The sequence below is a fragment of the Protomyctophum bolini genome (genome assembly GCF_963924005.1).
Source record: "Protomyctophum bolini genome assembly, chromosome: 11".
Classification (NCBI taxonomy): domain Eukaryota; kingdom Metazoa; phylum Chordata; class Actinopteri; order Myctophiformes; family Myctophidae; genus Protomyctophum; species Protomyctophum bolini.
This window is the reverse complement of record NC_137872.1, coordinates 9,326,133-9,348,283: the sequence shown is the minus strand read 5'-3', so window position 1 is coordinate 9,348,283 and position 22,151 is coordinate 9,326,133. Positions and strand designations below refer to the sequence as shown.

General features: G+C 43.2%; 2 protein-coding genes across 2 annotated transcripts in view; one reads left to right on the top strand and one right to left on the bottom strand.

Moving 5' to 3' along the window:
- Positions 1-158: 158 nt before the first annotated feature.
- Positions 159-4,245, bottom strand: dexi (Dexi homolog (mouse)). Its single transcript, XM_080777091.1, has 2 exons — positions 3,255-4,245; positions 159-2,983 (listed from the first exon to the last, which is right to left on the bottom strand). Exon 1 carries the CDS (start codon positions 3,681-3,683, stop codon positions 3,414-3,416), a length of 270 nt encoding a protein of 89 aa, XP_080633217.1. The 5' UTR covers positions 3,684-4,245; the 3' UTR covers positions 159-2,983; positions 3,255-3,413.
- A 679-nt stretch (positions 4,246-4,924) lies between these two features.
- The window catches only part of clec16a (C-type lectin domain containing 16A), a 41,167-nt gene continuing 23,940 nt past the window's right edge, over positions 4,925-22,151 (top strand). Inside the window, exons 1-9 of the mRNA XM_080777092.1 lie at positions 4,925-5,143; positions 7,078-7,206; positions 8,035-8,168; positions 8,806-8,954; positions 12,177-12,282; positions 15,603-15,726; positions 16,626-16,800; positions 16,907-16,960; positions 17,990-18,103. Coding sequence (XP_080633218.1) covers positions 5,070-5,143; positions 7,078-7,206; positions 8,035-8,168; positions 8,806-8,954; positions 12,177-12,282; positions 15,603-15,726; positions 16,626-16,800; positions 16,907-16,960; positions 17,990-18,103 — 1,059 coding nt within the window. The 5' untranslated portion in view covers positions 4,925-5,069. The remainder of the gene's footprint in view (positions 5,144-7,077; positions 7,207-8,034; positions 8,169-8,805; positions 8,955-12,176; positions 12,283-15,602; positions 15,727-16,625; positions 16,801-16,906; positions 16,961-17,989; positions 18,104-22,151) is intronic.

The window sequence follows — 22,151 nt, the reverse complement described above, 5'->3', positions numbered from 1 at the left end:
GTACATTTTAGGACATCCAGTTCCTGTACAGGTTGTTGTAGTAGGCTACTAGCTCTCTCTTGTGGACAAAATAATGAATTACAGAACAAAGCAGGTTTAAAGTTAGAATATTTAGAAATTACTAACTGGTAATGGAAATAAAGACAAACGAGTCCTGCATGCTTGCATTCACTCGTTTAATACAGTACACTTCAGAAAATACAACTTTCTTAGCTTATTATAACGTGTGCATTTCCACGAGGCAAGGAAAGTTGCAGTGGAGGTGCTCCAGCAGGGACCAGGCTTTATGTCCACGACAGTGATCAGGGTAGAAGCTTGACAATTTAATCCCCAGCCAGGCTGAAGTTTAACATATAAAATAGAACATCGTCATCCAATTTGTATTATCAACCAGTCAAGTATGACTTTTATAAATCAAAACTACACAAGGTGACAACTTAGCCAAAGTAGCCGATATGGCACTAAGGGCCGACCGTTTAAAGAGAATAGTCCTGCACCCTGTATTTGTAAGTGTATTAACCACTTATACTTGTATGAGAAATGCCTAAAAAACTGCAACTCTTTACATCTAAAAAGTAAAATAATGATAGGGTTATTTGTGGCATTATTTCACCTACAGTGTAGTGACATCTCAAACAGGGATGCCAGGCAGAAAGTGTTAATGCAACATTTCGGTCAACCAATCTTCATCATGAAGTTTGTTTGCATTACTACAATTGTATGTAAAGTGTGCAGCACTATTCTCTATTAACGGTCATCCGTTTCTGTTCTACGCACCCGTCCAGAGAAAATAGGAGTGCAAAAGGACATTATCTATTAGTACACGGGCAAACACACAGCCACAGTGCTTTGGCTGGTTGTAAATTCCCACCCTGACCACAAAGATACCAGTCCACAGACGATCTTCTAATCTACACAGACAGACCTCCGCCACTGTAAAATCAAGCGATTTGCAGGAAACTAGCAATAACAGCATAAAGGCATAGTCCACCGACCAACCGCAGAACAGTTTTCTTACAAAACAAGGATTGTCCAGGAGTGTAATCTTGGCATGACCCAGTGTGTATCAACCCACTTGAAAAAATACTGCCTTTTACATCACAGATGGAACAGTCTTAGGCTTATACCTAAAACTTGATCCACCTATGGCAAATATTTACACCGTTAATGATTTATCTAGTTTACAATTACAATCCTTTTTACATTCCCTTTTTAAAATGGTGTAAGTTGCAGCATAAAAGGTTTCTACTAAAGTCAGATAAGTTAATCCTTGTGTGTGTCAAGTCAATACATGTACAGTAAGTATGTGATTAGCACAATTTGCCAAATTACATCAACCATGCTCAGTTTATAAATTTATTCTGGGGTATAATTTTGAACTGAGCAACAATTATTTTATTTTTTTACTGAAGGCTGAGTCAGATTAAACAGAACCATGTTTGTGGAGGAACAGCATTCAGGACAGGTTCAGACATTCCAGACCAAAACATGTTCAGATTATAATATGAACCATGCTTGTGTTGTACAAATATTTTGCATTTTTTTCTCCTTTGTAGCATTATTTGTACATTTTGTACATACATTTCCTTTCTACGTGTAAGGTAGGAGTCTGGCAAAATTGGCAAATCAAAGTAAAGTTCACTCCAAATGTACATTACAGTACTTTAAAGTATTTTTCTGGGTCTTCAGACCTTGAGAGGCCTGCAAATGTCTGTTCAATTTCAAGTTTACTCAACTGTCCAATTATAACAATCAAGCTAATAATACCTGGCAGTACTGGACCACTTATTGCATGCCTGGACCTGGCCACCTTAACCAAGTAGGCAAATTAATTCTGTACCCGATTCTGCATACAATAACCAAGTCACATGTTTTTGCCAACAATATCTCTTCATATAAATTGAGATTCAGGGGAGAGAAGAAAAAATATATAGACATTTCTAATTGAAAGTAATTCACACAACATTCCACCAAAGAAAAAAGAATAATCCTCACATGTAAAGAATATATAAAGCACCCAAACAAAATCACGAGTCTGTGGCTTACACACACCTGTAAGTGAAATTATGTTTATGTAAAATAAAAGAAAGCACACTGAATATGGCAAATATTTGGGGCTACCTAAGAAGTGCCTGTGTTAACATTACATTACAGCATCTTTCCACTTTCAAGGTTGTCCATTGATAAGCAGGTCATATACAGACGTCTGATCTGACTGATGCAGTTTGCATTTTGTTAACACTTTACGGTAGTAAAATGTGTACACATGATTGAGAGAATCAAATGGTGTTGGGTGGGTGGCCAGAAGGCATTTAAGAAATGACTATCGAGACTTCATTAGTTTTCTGCAGTGAATTCAACACCACAGCAATCATTGCAAGGGCTTAAATTGCTCACGGGAGCACCATGGTAGAGCCGAGCATTTTAAGAAATCCGGCGTTGTGCCGTTGTCTTAATTTTATCATGTGTCCAGTGACAGTCTCTTCTTCCCATTGGGTCCAGGCTCGGAGTACCCAGCAAGGCTTCTGAGGCTATCTCTATCCCTGATGCAGACATACTGTATAATGTAGTAGTACATACTGTATGTATGACCATGAAGTTCATGTGTCAAATCGCGCACATGTGCTGCCAACTACCATCCATCACAGTGGTATTTGACATAAAAAAAATTATTCATGGTATTTCACAATCTGAACTCTGCAGGTTTGGTAGACAAAGTAACGGACAGCCACCGACCACAACTGCCAGCAAGGTGGCTAGCGTGGAACACCTCACATCTCTGGTGAGATGCAGTGTTCCCCCTCTCCGCAGCCACCATACAATGTTTACGTTAAACTCATCTCTAGACTCTATCGTTATTAGATTGGCAACAAATTGAATGACAGCTTATGCAGGGTTAGGTAAACAACCTTCACACCAGAGAATAGGCTGTCCTTATGGCCATCGGTTTCTTTGGGACGACCTGCCTTTGAGACGAGACAACCTGTGTGAAAACATGGCAAAGGTCATTAGGGTGGATCATGAACAAACACAAACATTTCTTGCAGTTTTACTTGACTTCATGAATAGTGGCAATTGTGGCAGAATCACGCAACCAAGGGTCCCGATTCCCGAAAGGGGCTAGGGAAATGTGAGATTTAACTGTTGGATTTGGCTCGTCTTAAATATGGCAAAGTTTCACTATCAAATAGTTTAACGCTTGATGGGCAACACAATTATGTATAATTTGTCCCTGCAGAGAGTTGACGTCTTACTTTTCCACACAGGGGTCTGTGCAGTCAAAAGGCAGCAACTGAACAGCATCTGATTTAAGACAGTCTTTAGTCTCATCGTCACCACACTGGAGGAGGAGGTCACTCCAGGCTTCTGCATCATCATCATCACCTCCTCCTGGTCCTGAATCCTGTGCCCCCTCACTCCATGTAGCCCTCAAAGACATCCAGTTCCGTGTCCGTGTCGTAGGGCACAGAGGCCGGGTCGGACAGCACCCCCAGGTCCACCAGCGCCTGGTCCATGTCCTCTGGCAGGAACACTATACCCACATTCAGGACGATGTACTCCATCAGAAAGGCATAGTAGAGGATGAGGACGTTCACAAAAAACAGGCCCAGATAAAACATATATGGGAGTTCGTCGAAGAGCGATTCCACCGAATCTAGCAGAGCATGAATGGAGTGTGTCATAGAAAAGACAACCGTGTGTGTGTGTGTGCGTTGTGTGTCACTTGGTTCACGGTGCTGAGGAGGTGTCCATGTCGGCTCCAGTTATTGAGCCGCAGACAGTTAGTTCCACTGTCCACAAGTTCTGAACTTCCCAGCTGTGTAATCTCAGCTCATCCGTGTGGTCCACAACACCACGACAGCAGATCCGCTACACTCCGACGGCCGCGTCGTCTCGTTCATTGCTATAAATATAGCGGGGTGTGATCAAAATGTCGTGCTGCTGCTGCTGCTGCATGGCTCCATGTATTCTTGACATTGTTCCTATTAAGGTTGCGGATCATCAATCTGCAACATGGGGCTAAAAACAGTAGTAGCAAACAGAGGCTAAGTAACACCACACTACGATGACTTCAACAAACAGGCCCGTTTCACTCTTCAGACATCCGCAGTTGACGACTTGTGTGCAATCACCAGGTATAATCAGAAAGGGGAACCCGTTGGTATTATTAATACTCTCTTATGTTATTGCGCTGCTAATGTTTTCCCAAACAGCATCAAAACAGTCCGACCGACAACGAAACGTGTCATCATCAAAGCCTCGCCGTCTGGTTGGCTGGTCCAGAGCCGTCACCTGCGTCCTGTGTTGTGATTGGTCAGTCCTGGACGTCAATGTCCCCGGGTCCCTCCTTCCCCGGAGAACACGTCGCAAACTTTAATCGTCACCGTCGGACGACGACGAAGGCAGAGTTGTAGTTTTTCCCTTTGTATTTGGCCATATGCGGCGCTGGCCATGTCGTAGCGAACCAACTACAAGTCCCAAACATCTCACCACTCTATGAATGCATTGGAGTCTATGGGCTCGCGCGAGTACATGAACCACGTGACCAGGCTGTTTTCTTCTGCCCCCTCAATGTCGTAACTCTGTCTTGAACACCAAAAGCTGGTGGATTTAGGACAGCTGAGCTGCAGGGCCACTTTCACTGTCACCGACTTTACCTTACTAGTTTACACACACATAACTCATTATTTATTATACAGTGTCAGTGACATAGTTAGATATATACACATTGAATTGAACATAATATAATATTAATATTGGTGGTGGTTTCACCTCACCATGCAGGCTCCAAGGCATCGGCTCCTCCACAAGTTTCACAGTGTTACTACCTACATTACAATATTGCTTTTTCATGCTCTCGCGGTTGCCATCTGCTGGTAAAACATTATATGTGGGACGTCTTGTTTCTGTTGGCTAGCTGCTAGCGTTCTGTAGAGGAGGTCGGCCAGCAGCAGCTAATGGAGCCAACCACAACACAATACTATAAACGGTAGCCAAATAACAACAACAAGCAACAACAAGCCGACACAGAAGGATCGTCGACCGCGGTCCAACCAACGACAGCAGCCATGTTCGGCCGGTCACGGAGCTGGGTCGGAGGACAGGGCAGAACCAAGAACATCCATTCCTTGGATCATTTGAAGTAGGGAACACTGCACACAGCCATCACGGTTACTTTAGCTAAGCTACCGTTAGCCATGATGTTGTTGATGATGTTGGGATGTTCCATCCAAACGTTGACCCATCTTGCGTTGTGTATTAGTGATTAGTAATTCATGTTTATCTTTCTTTTCGTTTTAGGTGGACTGTTAGGTTGTCATTGTAGCAAAATAACGCTATATAGTTGCCTGTTGGTGTTGGGTTGTCTTATTGCAGCAGGTGTTACAGCACAGGGGCGTGTAATACACACTGGGTGACCTGTTTAGTAGTACAATTTACAATTTACAATTTACAACAATTTAGGCATTTAGCAGACGCTCTTAATCCAGAGCGACTTACATTAAGCAAGAACAAAAGCATGGGAATACATCACATAAAGACATTTATCATGAAACATGCGTAGCTAAGAAAGTAACAGTGGAATATCTATAATGAAACTATACATATAAGCTATACATCTATACTACTATGCTACACATATGTACTATGACGTGCTATGACTACTAGAATTGCTATCTAAGGGGGTGGGGTAAGTGCTATGGGCCATGATGGAGTCTGAAAAGGTGGGTTTTCAGACTACGGCGGAAGATTGGGAGTGATGCTGCAGTTCTGACTGCAATGGGAAGTGCATTCCACAGTTTTGGAGCCAGAAGGGAGAAGAGTTTGGGACGTGTGGAGCGTTGTCCCGGCGTTTTTAGTGAGGGTACTTCCAGCTTCCCTGCGTTGGCTGATCTGAGTGAGCGGGAGGGTTTGTAGGGTTCGATCATACTTGCAAGATATGGGGGAGCCATACCTTTGGTTGCTTTGAATGCCAGCATCAGGGTTTTGTATTCTGTGCGGGCAGCGACCGGGAGCCAGTGGAGGGAGCGGAGCAGGGGGGAGACATGTGAGAATTTTGGCTGGTTGAAGACCAAGCGAGCTGCAGCATTTTGGATCAGCTGGAGAGGCTTAAGTGCACATGCTGGTAGGCCAGTAAGGAGGGAGTTACAATAGTCAAGTTTTGACAAGACTGTTGTCTGGATTAGGAGCTGGGCTGATTCCTGGGTGAGGAACGGTCTAATTCGTCGTATGTTATAGAGTGTGAACCTACAGGATCGAGTGACAGCTGTGATGTGGGTTTTGAACGAGAGCTGACTGTCCAGGACAACACCAAGATTCCTGGCTGTTGGGACAGACGTTACCAGGGCGTTGTCTATGGAGATAGTTAGCTCCCGCATAGGGCAGGACTTAGCTGGGAAGAAGAGAAGCTCAGTCTTGTCTGGGTTCAGTTTGAGGTGGTTGGAGGACATCCACTGTGAGATGTCAGCCAGGCATGCGGTGATGCGCTCTTCCACCTGAGTGGCAGAGGGGGGGAAGGATAGAAACAGTTGTGTGTCATCGGCGTAGCAGTGATAGGATATATTGTGAGCAGAGATGATAGTGCCAAGGGATTTAGTGTACAGTGAGAAAAGGAGGGGACCAAGAACCGATCCCTGTGGGACCCCAGTTTGGAGGGTTCGGGGGGATGATAACAGACCTTTCCAGGAAACCTGGTAGGTCCGGTCGGTAGTAGTAACACTGTGTCTACAACTCTACAAGCCCTATCGATTCAGTGATATATACCTACACAGCAAAGCAAACGTATGGGGTATCCTCCATTCCAGGTCTACTAGAAATGCACCATTATATTAGAAAAGCTATATGTGACATGTTGTGTGTCACTTGAGTTTTTGTCACCATAAGCACAGCTCAAGATGACTTCATGACACATTTACTAATTTGTCAGGCGGTCAGCTCCTTACGTAACATCGTTGGGACAAGTATGCAGTTCCTCCATAAATACAAAAAAAAACATATGAACACTTTACTGTGTATTTGTCTCCACAGTAATTGACCTCCTTTTTGTTTTCCCACTAATTTGTCTCGGATCCCCACCAGGTATATGTACCACGTCCTGACTAAGAACACTACGGTGACAGAGCACAACAGGAACCTGCTGGTGGAGACGATTCGTTCCATCACAGAGATCCTGATCTGGGGGGACCAGAATGACAGCTCTGTGTTTGAGTAAGATCTGCTGCTCGTTAACGTCGTTAACCCGTTAAGACCTGAGGGTGATTCTACAAACGCCTTCTAAATCAGTAGTTCTCACACTTTCAAGGTTTTCCCTTTTTTCCAGATTTTTTCCAAAACATTGCACATGTACAAGCTCGCAGCACGGCACGTAGTGACGCTCTTTGAGCTTGTATATCTGCCTTTTTTTTTTAAAAAGCCAACGCAAAAATCTAAAATGACACTGATGCGTTCCCGTTATGAGGATAAGGTTTACTTAAATTGCTCTTTAATGCCAGTGCACATGTATACCTGTAGTATACACATCACATCAATTATTTGAGTGCTTTATACACTGAGTGACTGCACTTTTCTAGCATGGATAGTGGATTAGTTAATGAGTGGAATATAACGTGAGAAACGACTATAATAGTGCTGAAAACGAGTATAGTATTGTTATTAAAGTCGTTTACTGTCGCAGCTTTCCGATGACATCATGCTGTCTCGTTGTTTTATTCGTTTGTTAATTGAAAATTAATATTCATGTTTTCAAGTCCAGCCTGGGGGTCTTCCTCCTTCTCTGAATACATAAAAAAAATAAGAGATAAAATTCTAAAGAGAAACCCTTGGACCTCCTCTATTAATCTGGTTAGTGTTTATTCTTCACATGGTATTTTTAGTCGCCACCTTCAGATATCTTCCAGTGAATAGTGTTAAAGAGAATATAATGCAAATATTATGAAATTCCTAGACGACGTTAACTCTCATGTTGTCTGTTGTCTCTTTCTCTTCTCCTGTGTGTGTGTGTGTGTGTGTGTGTGTGTGTGTATATGTGTATACTAGCTTCTGGCTAGAGAAGAACATGTTCGCTTTCTTCCTGAACATCCTGCGTCAGAAGTCTGGTCGCTACGTCTGTGTTCAGCTCCTCCAGACCCTCAACATTCTGTTTGAGAATATCAGCCATGAGACCTCCCTCTGTAAGTCACTCTGTGTGTGTGTGTGTGTGTGGGGGAGGGGGGGGGTGGAATAATCAATAATAATCATGGTGGAATAATCAATGGGTTGTAGGAACGAATATTTGATTCTTCCGATTATGTGTTGACACTAGCAGCAGTCAAGCTTGCGAGCGGCACACTGCGACCGCTTCCGTCGGTAAACATAAAAGAACGGTTCGGTCGGTTTAAATAAATTAATCCGGTTTACTAGGTGAAACCGGATCGTACCGGTTGAACCAAAAACCGTCGCATCCTTAGTTGACAGTGTCCAAAATGAAGTGGCTTCTGTGTACACCATTCTGGTTGGTAGACCAGTTTTGTACTGGAGTTGCCAAATAAGACGCTATATGACATGTACTTGTACATGAATGGCCTTTAATTAACATGATCTGAAAAGGTGATTGCAATGTATTATACCGGTATCTAAAGCATCCCCTTCGTTATCTTCCTCGTACCACCTGACTGCCTCTGTTGAGTTGGTCAACATTTCTTGTCAAATTTGCCACAACGAGCTTGAGTTTACATGTACAGGTACATACTATATCCGATACATATGTGCGTGTTTGAAAACCAAAAACTTTCTGATGGACAAAACAAGAAAATTCTCTTCTCTTTTCAGATTACCTCCTGTCCAACAACCACGTCAACTCCATCATTGTCCATAAGTTTGACTTCTCAGACGAGGAGATCATGGCCTACTACATCTCCTTCCTCAAGACCCTGTCACTCAAACTCAACAGCCACACAGTGCACTTCTTCTACAACGAGGTGAGGCCAGGAAGGGGTGGAGCCTGGAGGGATTTGGACGGGGGGGGGGGGAAGTGTAAAAAAGACTACAGCCTATCACAGGAACTTGTGATGTCACTCAAAACTTATATAATTGACCACTTAAACCCTATATAATTTGTCGTACAACATACTTTAAAATAGCTGATTAACAACCTTTTTGTATAGTTTAGAGCTTGTAAATCGTCTTTCTTTCTTTTCTTTTCTTTTAAACCCATTTTGGGCCGGGAACCCCTTTTGGTGTTTTAAACATTCTGTTATAATTTAGCTATTGAAAAATAGCAGATCTACAAGCTCATAGCTACAAGCTTGTAGGGCTGCTATTTTTGAAGATTATTTTTTAAATTGAGGTCAGGCCAAAATGGGTTAAGGAAGTTGGGGATCGGGGAAGACAGGAATGAAGCTTCCTTGGAAAAGGGAACGATTGAGTTAGATTGAAGGAAGAAGGGATGATAATGAGAAGCAGAGAGCACAGCTACTGTGAAATACTGACATAATGCAAGCAGTTCACCTGCCAAAGTGTGTGGCTTTTAGTGAAGACTTATTACGGTATTGACCAGCATCTTTCTGGTGTAGCATTGGAAGCAGAATTGTAGCATTGGAAGCCGAAATGGGATGTGGAATTCAGGGGAATGAGTAAGGGATAGATGAAGAGAGGCAAAGACTGTTGGAGGGTTATGAAACTTAATTATTTACACTCTGTAGGGAGATCAGTGCTCCCTACTGAGTGTAAATAATTGAGTTGAGTTTGCTGAGCACAACAGCAACAACTGTTGTCCTCAGCTGACCATGTTAAGAACATTCAAGTTGAACATTGTATTTGAGGATGACATATCACTTCACTTGTAGTTGTCAATTTTAGTCCTGGGTACCCATAGCACTGCTGATTTACATTGTAAAGTTTCATTGTACAGTTAACTAATGGAGACCTTTGACTTCATGCAAATAGAGATTCCACTCCTTGCAAGTACTGTTGGCAGGGTTCCCTGTGGCCAGAATAGAGAACTACTGTTTTGTGACATTAAAATTAACCATCTAATAATTATTCTTGTGTTTTGCAATACAGGTTGCTCCATTCTTTTAATATTTTTTTATCTTTGCTAGTTCTTCTATAGGATGTCTTAATTTCTCTCTCCCTCAACACTAAACAGTCACCCACATCCTCAGTAGCATTCATACAGACACAGGCATTCTCTAGTCTACCTTACTCTAGATTCACATGATCAAAGTTAAACTCTTTCTGTGATATCTATGATGTGGACTGTGGACATCGTGACTGCATAGCGGATGTGTTAACACATACAGTATATTTATCAAACATTTAACACACTTAACACAAAGTCGTACATTTTTGTTAACCTGTATTGTTTCATCGGTGGCCTGTATGTTTGGGGGAAAGTTATTGGTGTACTGTAGATGGTAGAATTGTTTGTCCCTGAAGCCAAAACCATACCCGTGTGTGTAGATCTGAGAGGCCTGGACAGGTGTAAACGACACCATGGTTTGCTTTCGTTGCTCCCAAATGAATTATCTTGTCGAGGTTTTAAGTTGCTTTTGAGACTTTAAAACTAAAGACATCTGGATTTAGTAAATCTGAGGAGGACACCATCCATCTATCGTTATAATTTGAGCCACTTTTCAGAAGGCGGCTCGCTTAGGTAGCACTTTCAGCAGGGCACCTCAGGCTTCCCTTTCTTGGCCACATTAGTCAGCTTTGACAGGGGGATCCCGAGGCATTCCCTACCCAGGCCAGCACGGAGGAGATATAATCCATCCACCTGGTCCTCTGTCTGTCCCGTGGCCTCCTCTCAGCTGGACATGCCTGGAAAGTCCTGTGGGCTGAGCAGGAGGCCAATTCCATTTTAACTACTTTGTTTTTTTTTTAAGATATTCGTTTGCGGCTTAAGCCTATTATTGTTTTTTTTGAAGGGACAGACAGTAGGCTGACAGGAAACGGGAGAGAGATGGGGGAAGACATGCAGTAAAGGCCGTGTCGGGGCTCGGGAGTCGAACCCGCGGCACACTGGGACTGGATTACCAGTCGGGTGCCCAGACGGTTACGCCACCGCCTGGGCTTTAACTACTTTGTTTAGTCAGCTAATGACTTTGGCTTATCCTGGTCCTGTCAGATCTACACAACTCGCATCTTATGTTCAGGAAGGTCAATTCTGGACTTGGTTTGGGTTATCAGGGTCAGATTATTTTCATTCGCCGTGACCTCTGGGTGAACTGTCAAACTCTGACCCTCAGCCGTGATTGTCTAGAGGTCTGTGTGAATGAGGAACAGTCGAGTATGGGCAGTTGGGCACAGGGACTCGCAGAGAGAGATGACTGCTAGACGGAGACCAATTCACCAACAGCAACACACTGCCACGTTGCAAGCTTTTCACTACACCGTAAAATCTCAAGTGTTTATTTAATGGTTCCATTTGGTTCCCTTTGTACTGTTGTACACTTAACAGGATTTTACTGTGTAGCTGTGCTGTTGTTGAATTTGTCCCCCTGTATATATGTCTACTTTTACAGGTGTGAACAAGTATCATTAATGGCACACGTGTTGTGCGATCAAAAGCAAAGTGAGCCATACTTGCTGATTTTGCAGTATGAACAATCCATAAATAAAGTCAAGTTTGTTCTCTTTGCCAAATTCTACCATAACATGAGCTGCTGTAGACTAGTATGTTCTGTGTAGAATATACAGTACAACAATAATGACTAATTATCTGTCATATTGGTCCATATTAATACTATATTTTCTTTCTTCTTCAAATAAAAATAAAATACTACACATTGATTCTCCTGTTACTATCCATAATTATTCTAAACGGCAAAGACATGCAATTCTGTATGTGAAACAATGCCCGTAAGCATGATACTGCTTTTAACACATTTTGGGCGGGAACCCCCTTTGGTGTTAGCATTATGCTTTGCTTTAGCTATTGAAAAATAGCAGATCTACAAGCTTGTAGGTCTGCTATTTTTGAAAAATGACTGACGACTGACCTAGAAAGGTCAGAATGGGTTAATAGATGGGCTATGTGTCCTAATAACATCTGATTATAATAATAATTATTATATGAAAATAGAATACTAATGTAGGTAGCGTCTCTCACTCTCTCTGTGGTCTTCTGTGGCCGTGCCATGCTGTGCCATACCAATGCCGTGCTCACCGGCGCCCTCCTCCTCTCTGTCTCCCACACACAGCACACTAATGACTTTGCCCTGTACACCGAGGCCATTAAGTTTTTCAACCACCCCGAAAGCATGGTCCGCATCGCCGTACGCACCATCACACTCAACGTCTACAAAGGTGAGTGGTGGGAACACGTGCGTGCGTGTGCGCGCACACACACACACACACACAGACACTCAGGCGCACACACATCACACCACACGTAGTAGGATGCTGCTGCGTTCGCCTGCTGCTTCTTCTCTTCGCTTGTCCGCCTGTCTCTTCTCGCTACCGCTTCTGCTGCATGAGCATGACGTAACAGGTAACGCTTTAACACACACACACACACACACACACACACACACACACACACACGTTAAATCTACCATCCAGATTTTGCTGTGTAGTACGCAAAGCCTATGCAGTACGTGCAGTGTTAATAATTAATTAATAAACACTAATTCCATGGAAGCACCAGTATTCAACCACCTGTATCGAAACACAGTACAGTGCTACAATAGTTAATTTGAAGTAACCCTTTCGATGAGTATCACTCAACAATGACCCATTTCCAAAAAGCCAAAGAATCTGTCAGGTGACCAAGTGTTATTAAGTTGAAAAATACATCATTTTTGTGGTGGCTTCTGTTGCTCTCTCTCTCTCTCTCTCTCTCTCTCTGCACTGTGCTGTGACTACGTCACCTTCCCTTCTCCTTGCTGCTACTGCAATCTTTCTGAGCCGTGCACACTGCACACGAGAGCTGGGACTTTGAGCTGGTGGGGCTTTTCTGATGTGGGCTTTTCGGGTATTGTCTGCTCACTCTGACTCTACTGACTGTACATAATGTTGTTCCAGCACCAAGGTCCACTGCATGACTGTACTGACCCACTGTACTAGCATCATACAGCGCCATGTTCTCTGGCTTTGTACACGTTAGCTGACTGAATCATAATTAACTGTGGTGGTGTACTTCTAATTACTGTTCAATAATGGCTATATGGATTAAGCATCAATTTGATCCAGGAAAACAATATTTATCAAAACGTCCGAGTTGCTTGTCATGATTCACAGAAGTTACAAGCATGGGCATTCTCATTACATGCATAGTAAATGAAACAAAAGGGTCAACAAAAAATATCAATTGATCATTTAGTCAGAATGCTTTAAAATCAAATGGCAATGTATTTAATATTCAAGTTCTCAATCTTATTGAAATGTACAATATAAACTACATAATGAAAGGTTTCACCATGTCTACAGTATATTGTACACTATACAATGTTTTTGTGTGTGTAAATTGCATTATATTTGCGTAGCTTGACTTTGATGTCTCCTTGTGTGGATTCCCTTCCCTGGGATGTGAGCATGTGTTTAGTAACTTTAGTCTCAATCTCAACATTTACAGTACTCACTACTCACACACAGTACTCACTACTCACATTAACCCTGTCTGTCTGTATCCCCCTCTCCCTCTCCCACCTCCTGTCCCTCCTCTTCAACCATTGCTCCCCCCTCTCTCAATCTCTTTCTCCCTCCCCCCCCCCCCCCCCCCCCCTCTCCCTCACCCCCTCCCTGTGCGCGCCCCATCTGCCTAACTCCAGTCTCATGTAAGTTGGTCCCCATTCACTCGTCGTCGTCGTCGTCGTATAGGGCTGGGTATCGTTGCATCCAGATTGGTCCCCATTCACTCCTCGTCCTCCTCATAGGGCTGGGTATCGTCTTATCGTTGCATCCAGATCTACTGGCATGAATGTCTTGGAAGAAAGCAGCCGTTACTTTTAACAATATTGTTAATGGACCACTTCACCACTTTTCAACCCATCTTCATATAATAGGTCCTCACTAATAATAATGAAAAAATGGCGCAATTTTGTTTCTACTCGGTCTGTGTCTCCGATAGGAGGGCTGTGGGCAGTTCAGCAACAAGCTAATAAAAACTGCAGGCCTTCTAGTCCTGAAAAGTTGCAAATGCGAAAATGGAAGCCATCGTTCTCACGATAATGAAAATCTAAACATTTTTGTAAAGAAATCTTGTTTAAAAAAATAATCTGCCTAATGATAGTGTCCTATGAGACACAGACTGAGTAGAAAAGAATCGTGCCATTTTATCATGATTATTAGTGAGGACCTATTATATGAAGTTGGGTTGAAAAGTGGTGAAGTGGTCCTTTAATCTTGTAGCAAATGGAAATGCCGTCCCTAATAGAACCGATATTTTGATGAATTTCAATACGTTTAGTCCTTTAGATTGTTATAGTTGGTAGAGAGTACTTTATCGGTGGTGTGTTTTCGAAACCCAGCCCTACGTCTTCCTGTCTTATGACTGTAAAGGTATGGCTATAAATAATCCTTCTAATTCTTGTAAATCAGTCTTTATCATCCACCCACATTCATGCAGAAATATGTGCATGCTTTTTCAAGTTAAAATTGTTTTATATTTGTTTAATTACACCACAAACATGTACCTGATGTTGGGTGTTTTTTGTTTTTTGACATTTCATTTTATTTCATGAACATTTACGTAGTCTCTGCGTGTCAGTCAGTATGTGTTCTGTATGGGTTATCCACAACACGAGGCAGTACACCAGTGTTTGCAGCATGATGACTCAAAGCTTTGGCGTATGATTGGCTGGAGTGCATTCACCTTTTTTTTTACACATCAGCTGATGTACTGATATGAGGCCGTTCTGTCTGCAAAGAAGAAATCCTCTCGTAATGAGCATGGATTCATGGCTTCCCTAGATTGCCCTCCTCATTGCCCTTCTTTGACCAACATCCCGTCCCAACAGATTTCGGTTGAGATGACGGTCATTGACATTTCTCCTGTTTTTATGTTCTTGTCCTTCCCAGCATCATCAGTCTATTAATCTCTAAGTTTGACCGATTTTGTCTTCAGTGACTATCACTTGTGTTCAGTGACTATCACTGCTCATTTCGCCCTGTGTGTTTCTCTCTCTTTCATCAAACCTGAGATTAATGCTTTTAACGCTGCACATTCGTCCTTGGTTGTCCAGTGACAGCTAGCTTTGTTTGGAGCATAGGGCTTTTCCCACTTTATAAAGCACCAGAGTGAGGGTTAGCCTGGGGTTAAAACTGAATTCAGTTTGGGCTGTGTAAAAAAATCCTTGACCCTAGTCCTAGTGTTGCATACAATCTAACTCGGAGTTACCTTGGCATTAACAAACGGGCTGAATGATTAATTTACTTGATTTGAAGTCTGTTTATTAATTTAATTAATTTTGTCAAATTATTGGGGTTTCTGCTTTACTTCATCACTAGTAATGGGTCAGTAAAATGGTGTCCATGTGTCGTCTGCGTGTGTATATACACCAGCTGTGTACTGACCTCCATCCCTGACCCCTGTGTGTATATACACCAGCTGTGTACTGACCTCCATCCCTGACCCCTGTGTGTATAAACACCAGCTGTGTACTGACCTCCATCCCTGACCCCTGCAGTGGACAACCAGCACATGCTGCACTACATCAGAGACAAGACGGCTGTCCCGTACTTCAGCAACCTGGTCTGGTTCATCGGCAGCCATGTCATCGAGCTGGACAAGTGTGTTGCGACCGATGAAGAGTGAGTCCACTTTCTCATTTGATACCAGTTACTTTATTATCCATCACGCCACGGCTTTAACCAAACGCTGGTTTGAAGTGGCGATCTCTGTCTACCGATCGTCTCTGGGGACGTAAAAGGCCAAGGTGCTTATGGAAACGAATCATGTCTGCCTCAGTGCCCAAAAGACTTTGAATTGTTTCTGCCACTGGATTGCACACAAGGGTGTGTATGTTGGCGTGCGTGCGTGTGTGCGTGCGTGCGTGCGTGCGTGCGTGCGTGCGTGCGTGAAGCCAGTGAACCTTTTGTATGCCTGAATATTTAGTAAAGTGCTATTCTCACTGTGACCACTAGGTGTCAGGCTTGTTATGTTTCATGCCCTATCAGGGCGAGGGACTAGGTACATGTGTAATAATACATGGAAGCTAAATGGGGTGCAATATTAAATTGTGCTTTGTCCCGGGGGAAAACATTGAAGACAAAAGACAGAAAAGTGAGGACGCAAGTTCTGTTTGGCCAGAATGAGATGATGTATGATAAGAGCGCCCGGTATACCACGGTTCTGTAACCCATTCTTTCACCCGGTGCCAATTGCCTAAAGCTGTAATCCTGGACGCTCCCTCTGCCAACCTGGGGAGAGCCCCGAACTGGGCTCATGCTCCCTTCAATTGCATGAGGAGTGAGCATGCCGCTATTTATCACGTGAAAGGAGGGAAGTTTCCCCTGTAGGACGTAGCGTGTGGAAGGAACATGACACGTTATTCCCAGCCAGTTCCTTTCCCCTCCTTCAGTCGCCCCGACTGGCCAGGGGGAGGCAATATAGACACCGGATTACTGCTTTTTTTTTTTGTATGTAACCATAGGGGACACAGGGAGACTCCCATGTTTTCTTAATCCCCATTTTCTTGTCTCTTTCTCAGACACAGGAACAGAGGGAAGTTGAGTGACATGGTTGCAGAACACCTGGACCACCTCCACTATCTCAACGACATCCTCACCATCAACTGTGAGTTCCTCAACGAAGTTCTGACCGACCACCTCCTCAACCGACTCTTCCTGCCCCTCTACGTCTACTCACTGGTCAGCCACGAGATGGTACGCTGTGTGTGTGTGTGTGTGTGTGTGTGTGTGTGTGTGTACATGCGCGTGAATATGTATTCATATTTTTATGTCTATACTGTATATGCGTTTGTTTTTTCAGTCTGAAGACCGAAAGATCATCAACCCACAAGTGTCCCTCTACCTTCTGTCTCAAGTATGACACACACACACACACACACACACACACACACACAAACAGACACACAAACTGGGAAGATGCCACCAGCCAAACAATGGTACTGAGTGCAAAGCCTAGTTTACTAAATAATTTAAGCCAAGCCATTGAAGGCAGGGGTTTCCAACTGATTGTGGTACTACCATCTTGGCCACTGTTGTGTCGGGTGGGGATTTGAGTAAAGATTAGATTAGGGTTTATCTTGAGTTTGACACAGCTCCACATGGTGTACTGTACACTGTACATGATGTGGTGTCATTACTTTTGCTGTATGTTCTGGAAATTGTGCTTGACAACTCATCCAGAACTTTACAAGGGGCTGTGTTTCATACATGTGTCTGTGTCTTAAAGAGCTGATCCTCCCCAAATGTTGATTCCACTATGCTCTTTCTTTGCCTCTTATCCCACAAGTACCAACAGAATTGCTCTAAGTTTCTCCAAAATAAAATAAATAGAGGGCGGGGATTCTTCACCTTACCTACATTACTAAATGGCACGGCAATGGTCATTTCTTTGGCATGGCAATGGTCACTTTTTAGGTTCACACACTGTGGTGTGTAAACCAGAAGAGCTTGTTTCCTGCCTTGAGAGGCATGTTCACACAATTAGTAATCTCTCTGATTTAGTACATTTTACCAGCCATAATTAGCCTGGCTCCAGCCCTGAAAAATCTCCAATGAAGTGAAACTAAATGAAATTTAGTGAGTGTCAGTAATAAGCCATAGTAATAAGAAGTAGCTCTCTGGTAAAGAACTGTAAGGCAGATATTGAGTCACTCTGGTTATGTGGCTATCCCTTCATATCCATAGTACCAGAATTATAGGAAAGTACACACACACACACGCACACACACACACACACACACACACACACACACACACACTGTTAACTGTTTGTGTGTGTGTGTGTGTGTGTGTGTGTGTGTGTGTGTGTGTGTGTGTGTGTGTGTGTGTGTGTGTGTGTGTGTGTGCGTGTGTGTGTGTGTGTGTGGGTTGCCCGTGTTTTCAGGTCTTTCTGATTCTTCACCACCAGCAACTGGTCAACTCTTTAGCTGATGTCATCCTCAACGGAGACCTGTCTGTCTTCACAGCACAGGTGGACACACAGGCACACAAGAACACGGTGAGACGCACACACACAGTCTCTCTCTCTCTCTTTTGGAACAAAACAAAGCAAAATAAACATATGCACAGTTGCACACAACCATATTGAGTCCAAAGTCACACACTCCGAGGCTCACACTAATACACAATGAAGGCACAGGGTCGTGTTGTTCTTATTGCGCGACCACATCAATGTAGCAATATGTAAATGGCACGTGCTGTCTGTTCTCTACACTTTCAATTTATCACCCTCCCTCCCTCCTTTCTGACACTCTGCTGTCTGTTCTTTGGACTGCGGTATTGTATTTCTTTCTCTCGTTGACTTTCCGTCTCTCTCTCTCTCTCTCTCTCTCTCTCTCTCTCTCTCTCTCTCTATCTCTCTCTATCTCTCTCTCTCTATCTCTCTCTCTCTCTCTCCCGCTCTGACCCTCTTGGGTTTTTTTCTACCCAGGTGGGTGTAACGTACTGAGGTGGTTAATCGTTTCTGAGAACTCTTGTGGTTTTTCTCCATTCCACGTGTGTGTTTGTGGCTGACGTGTGACTGTTGACAGAATCAGCCTGGCTCTTCAGTGAATGTGGTTTGTAGTGTGGTGAGATGTTTTTTCTCTCTCTCTCTCTCTCTCTCTGCCTGCGTATGTAGAGTAGTGGTCTGTTTGTACAGTCCTCCTGTACGCTGATCATGCCTTCTGGCAGACAGGCTCACACTCTTATAACACAAATTAGACGCGTATGCAAGTGAAGTGGTACACTTTGTTATGCATGCCGCTAAAGTGCCCTAAACTTGCTGAAACATTTCCTCCTAATTTTTATTTTATTTAATTTAATTGATCTAGTGAAAATAGGTTTTTCAGCAGCACCCTTCACCCTCATTAGTTTAGCACAAACATAATTTGTCAGCCATAGTAGAGTGATTTAAAGGTGGCTTGCTCAAAGATACTCCAAAGGTACCTTAGCACTAGTTATTCTTTCTTTCTTTTCAAAATCTTTATCCTTATAAATTATGGGAAGAATAAACAGGAGAATCATGAGTAAGAGTATAGCCTTCACTCAGTATTCAGTTATATAAGAAAGGTCAGACCACTCTTAAGCGTTGGTGACACAGAAGAAATATGAAAATAGAAAACCTCAATCCCTTAGCAGTTATTGTTCCCCTGTAAAAGGAAAATAATTAAAAACATTCATATTGTTTTATTGGCTGTGATTGTGCAGTTTTCTCTGATTTCAACCCAACTTTATTTGTAGAGCACATTTAAAAGTAAGTTGAAGTGCTTTACAGAGAATATCTGGGGATACAAAAAAAAGAGTACACGAAACACACAAGTCTGAGACAAAAAAACACAAATTAGCATATAGAATCACAAATAAACAAAATATGGACTCGGGCAACACAAATAAAGCTCACTCTGGATTAAAAGCTTGGGAATAAAAAGCGTTTTAAGACAGGTTTTAAAAGTGCTGCACAATTAATTGATAAAAGGTACCTATGCGATCTCATTTCTAAATTTGAGCAAGAATGGTGCAGAACTAGTTGGCTGTCCAATTCATTTTAGTTACTCTTTTTTTGCTATAAGAGAGAGTTGTCTGTTTAAAGCCACAGTAGTTGGCTCCAGGTGCCACAGGTGTGTGCAGTCCAAGTAGGGAATGAAACATTACCCCAGGTGAAGGAGTTTAAGTACCTCACTACCTCAGGGTCTTGTTCACCAGTGAGGGGAGGACGGAGAAGGAGATCAGCCGGAGAATCGGAGCGGCAGGGGCGGTATTGCAGTGAAGTGAAGCCAGAACAGGGGCAAATGTGGTCATGCCTTCTGGCACCTGTCAGAATGTTTTGTACTAGTTGTAGTCTGTGAAGGTTAACCCCGATATATAATGTGTGTTGATTTTGACTGTAGAAACAAACAAATGATGTTGGCTCAGCCGTCTGAAGTCTTTTCTTGTTTAGCTGTGATGTGGCAGGAAAATGATCTCACATGATGGTGGAACGCTGTGTGAGGTGCCTCTAACCCTCTAACCCAGATCCCTTTCCTGGAAGGTGTGCGTGCGTGCGTGCGTGCGTGCGTGCACGCAAATTTATATTTGATAGTATCTTACACTCTGACCTCCATTTATTTCTCAGCACTTGCTGAGCACGAGTGGTTTACCAGAACAGTCTGAACAGGTGCAACACACACACACACACACACACACACACACACACACACACACACACACACACACACACAGAAACTAGTCTGTGGTTCATTCCATAATGGTAAACAAGTTTGATACCCAGGGGGCACGGTGGCGCAGTCGCCTGTCGCCTCACAGCTAGAAGGTCCCTGGTTCGATTCCCGCCTGGGATACTTGGGGTGTGTTCTCTCCTCCGCGTCATCAGAACCCATACCATACCCCTAGGTGGGCTATAGGCTAATTGAGGCTCACAACAGATTTTGAGCTTGTAGATTGGCTATTTTGAAGTGGGTAAACAAAGTGTACAGTATGTGGTAAGGTTCATTCAGCATGTATATGACATTCAAACCACAAACATAACAAAAGACTGTGGTTTGTTCATTTGACATGCGTTTTCCCATAATTCACTGCTCCTGCCAGAAGGAGCGGGTGCTGATGAATTGCAGAGGCTTTTCTTGACAACACTTAGAAAAAGGAGGTCAGGCGTACGGCTTCTGATACTGTACACCACGTGTGTGTGATGTGTGTGGTGTGGTGTGTGTGTTGAATACGATGAAATAGGGCAGTTTCATTTCATGACACCCGATCCTCTTCCCCATCTTGTGATCTGTGACAAATGATTATGTAATCCTCAGGTGTGTGTGTGTGTGTGTGTGTGTGTGTGTGTGTGTGTGAGGTCGGCTGTACCTTTGACTATAGCCTGGAGGAAGCCTTTCTAACCAAAGTGCTGAAGTATCAGCAGCTAATGCAGACCATCTCACAGCTAGGCAGCCTAGGGCATGTGCATAAGTTGGTTGTGAGGGGCTTACAAATGGCCGGCCTTTCCAAAAGGAGAGCCAAGCAGTTAGCGAGGTATTGCTCAGTTTCAGCCATTATAGGAAGCCGCTCAATTTGGAGGAGGCGTTGTTTCCTTTATCCATGATTTATGTCTGCTGCCCTGTGTCCGACATGTCAGCTGTACTGTATGTAACGATGCTTTGCCGTCCATGCACGTTGTAACTGGCTGCTCTCCCACTGTCAAACTGCACTGGCAGTGTTTATGTCCTTTGTACAGTAACAAGGTATTCCTGTACTTCTCTTATGTGGACATAAATAAACATTTCAAATGTGTGTGTGTGTGTGTGTGTGTGTGTGTGTGTGTGTGTGTGTTGCAGCATGAAGCCTAATTTATACTCCATAGAACAACAATATGTTTGAATCAATATCGGGTCTTTTCCCCAATTGTTATTCATTATGATTCAGTCAATGTTTTGGGTCTGCAAGGGTTCTTCTTTGTTAAAGGTTCTCTTGTGAAGCAATAACATATCATGTTATCTTTGTACTGTTGTACTCAACATAACGAGGTAATATCTTATAGAGTATATATGAATAGAGACGGCACCCGGAGGAAACCCTGAGGAGAAATGGACATTGTGGCCGAATGTGGTATTGCAGCGTCCGTTTACTATCATTGTGCATGTTCACGATGACGCGCTGTTTCATACGTGAACGCCTGCAATGATAGTCAACGGCAGCGTGTTCATGTGTTTGGGGCAAATCCATCCCAGAATGCACTCTGTTCCTACCCGGAAGGAGGAGTGAAATCGCCTCATGCGCTTTAGAGCAAGCTTTAGACTAGCAAGTGGATGGGATGAGAACTCGGGTGCTGTCTCTATTCATATATACTTTAAGGGTAATACAGCTGAGGGGTTGAGCTTTGTTACACAGCAGAACAGCCCAGGTCGAGTTCAGTTCAGCAAATCAAACAATCCTTTGAACCACAATGTGGAGGGATTTCTTACAGCCTCGGCTAGCATCACCATGACATGTAAATGATGGAGTAGACATTTCCCATAATGATAAGCCACAATTGATATCTAAGCGCCAATGCTTACTTTTTACAGTAAGTTTAAGTGTTTATA

Bases quoted from the DNA above. Each gene is read 5' to 3' on its own strand.
- dexi (XM_080777091.1), bottom strand. From the start codon at position 3,683: ATGACACACTCCATTCATGCTCTGCTAGATTCGGTGGAATCGCTCTTC.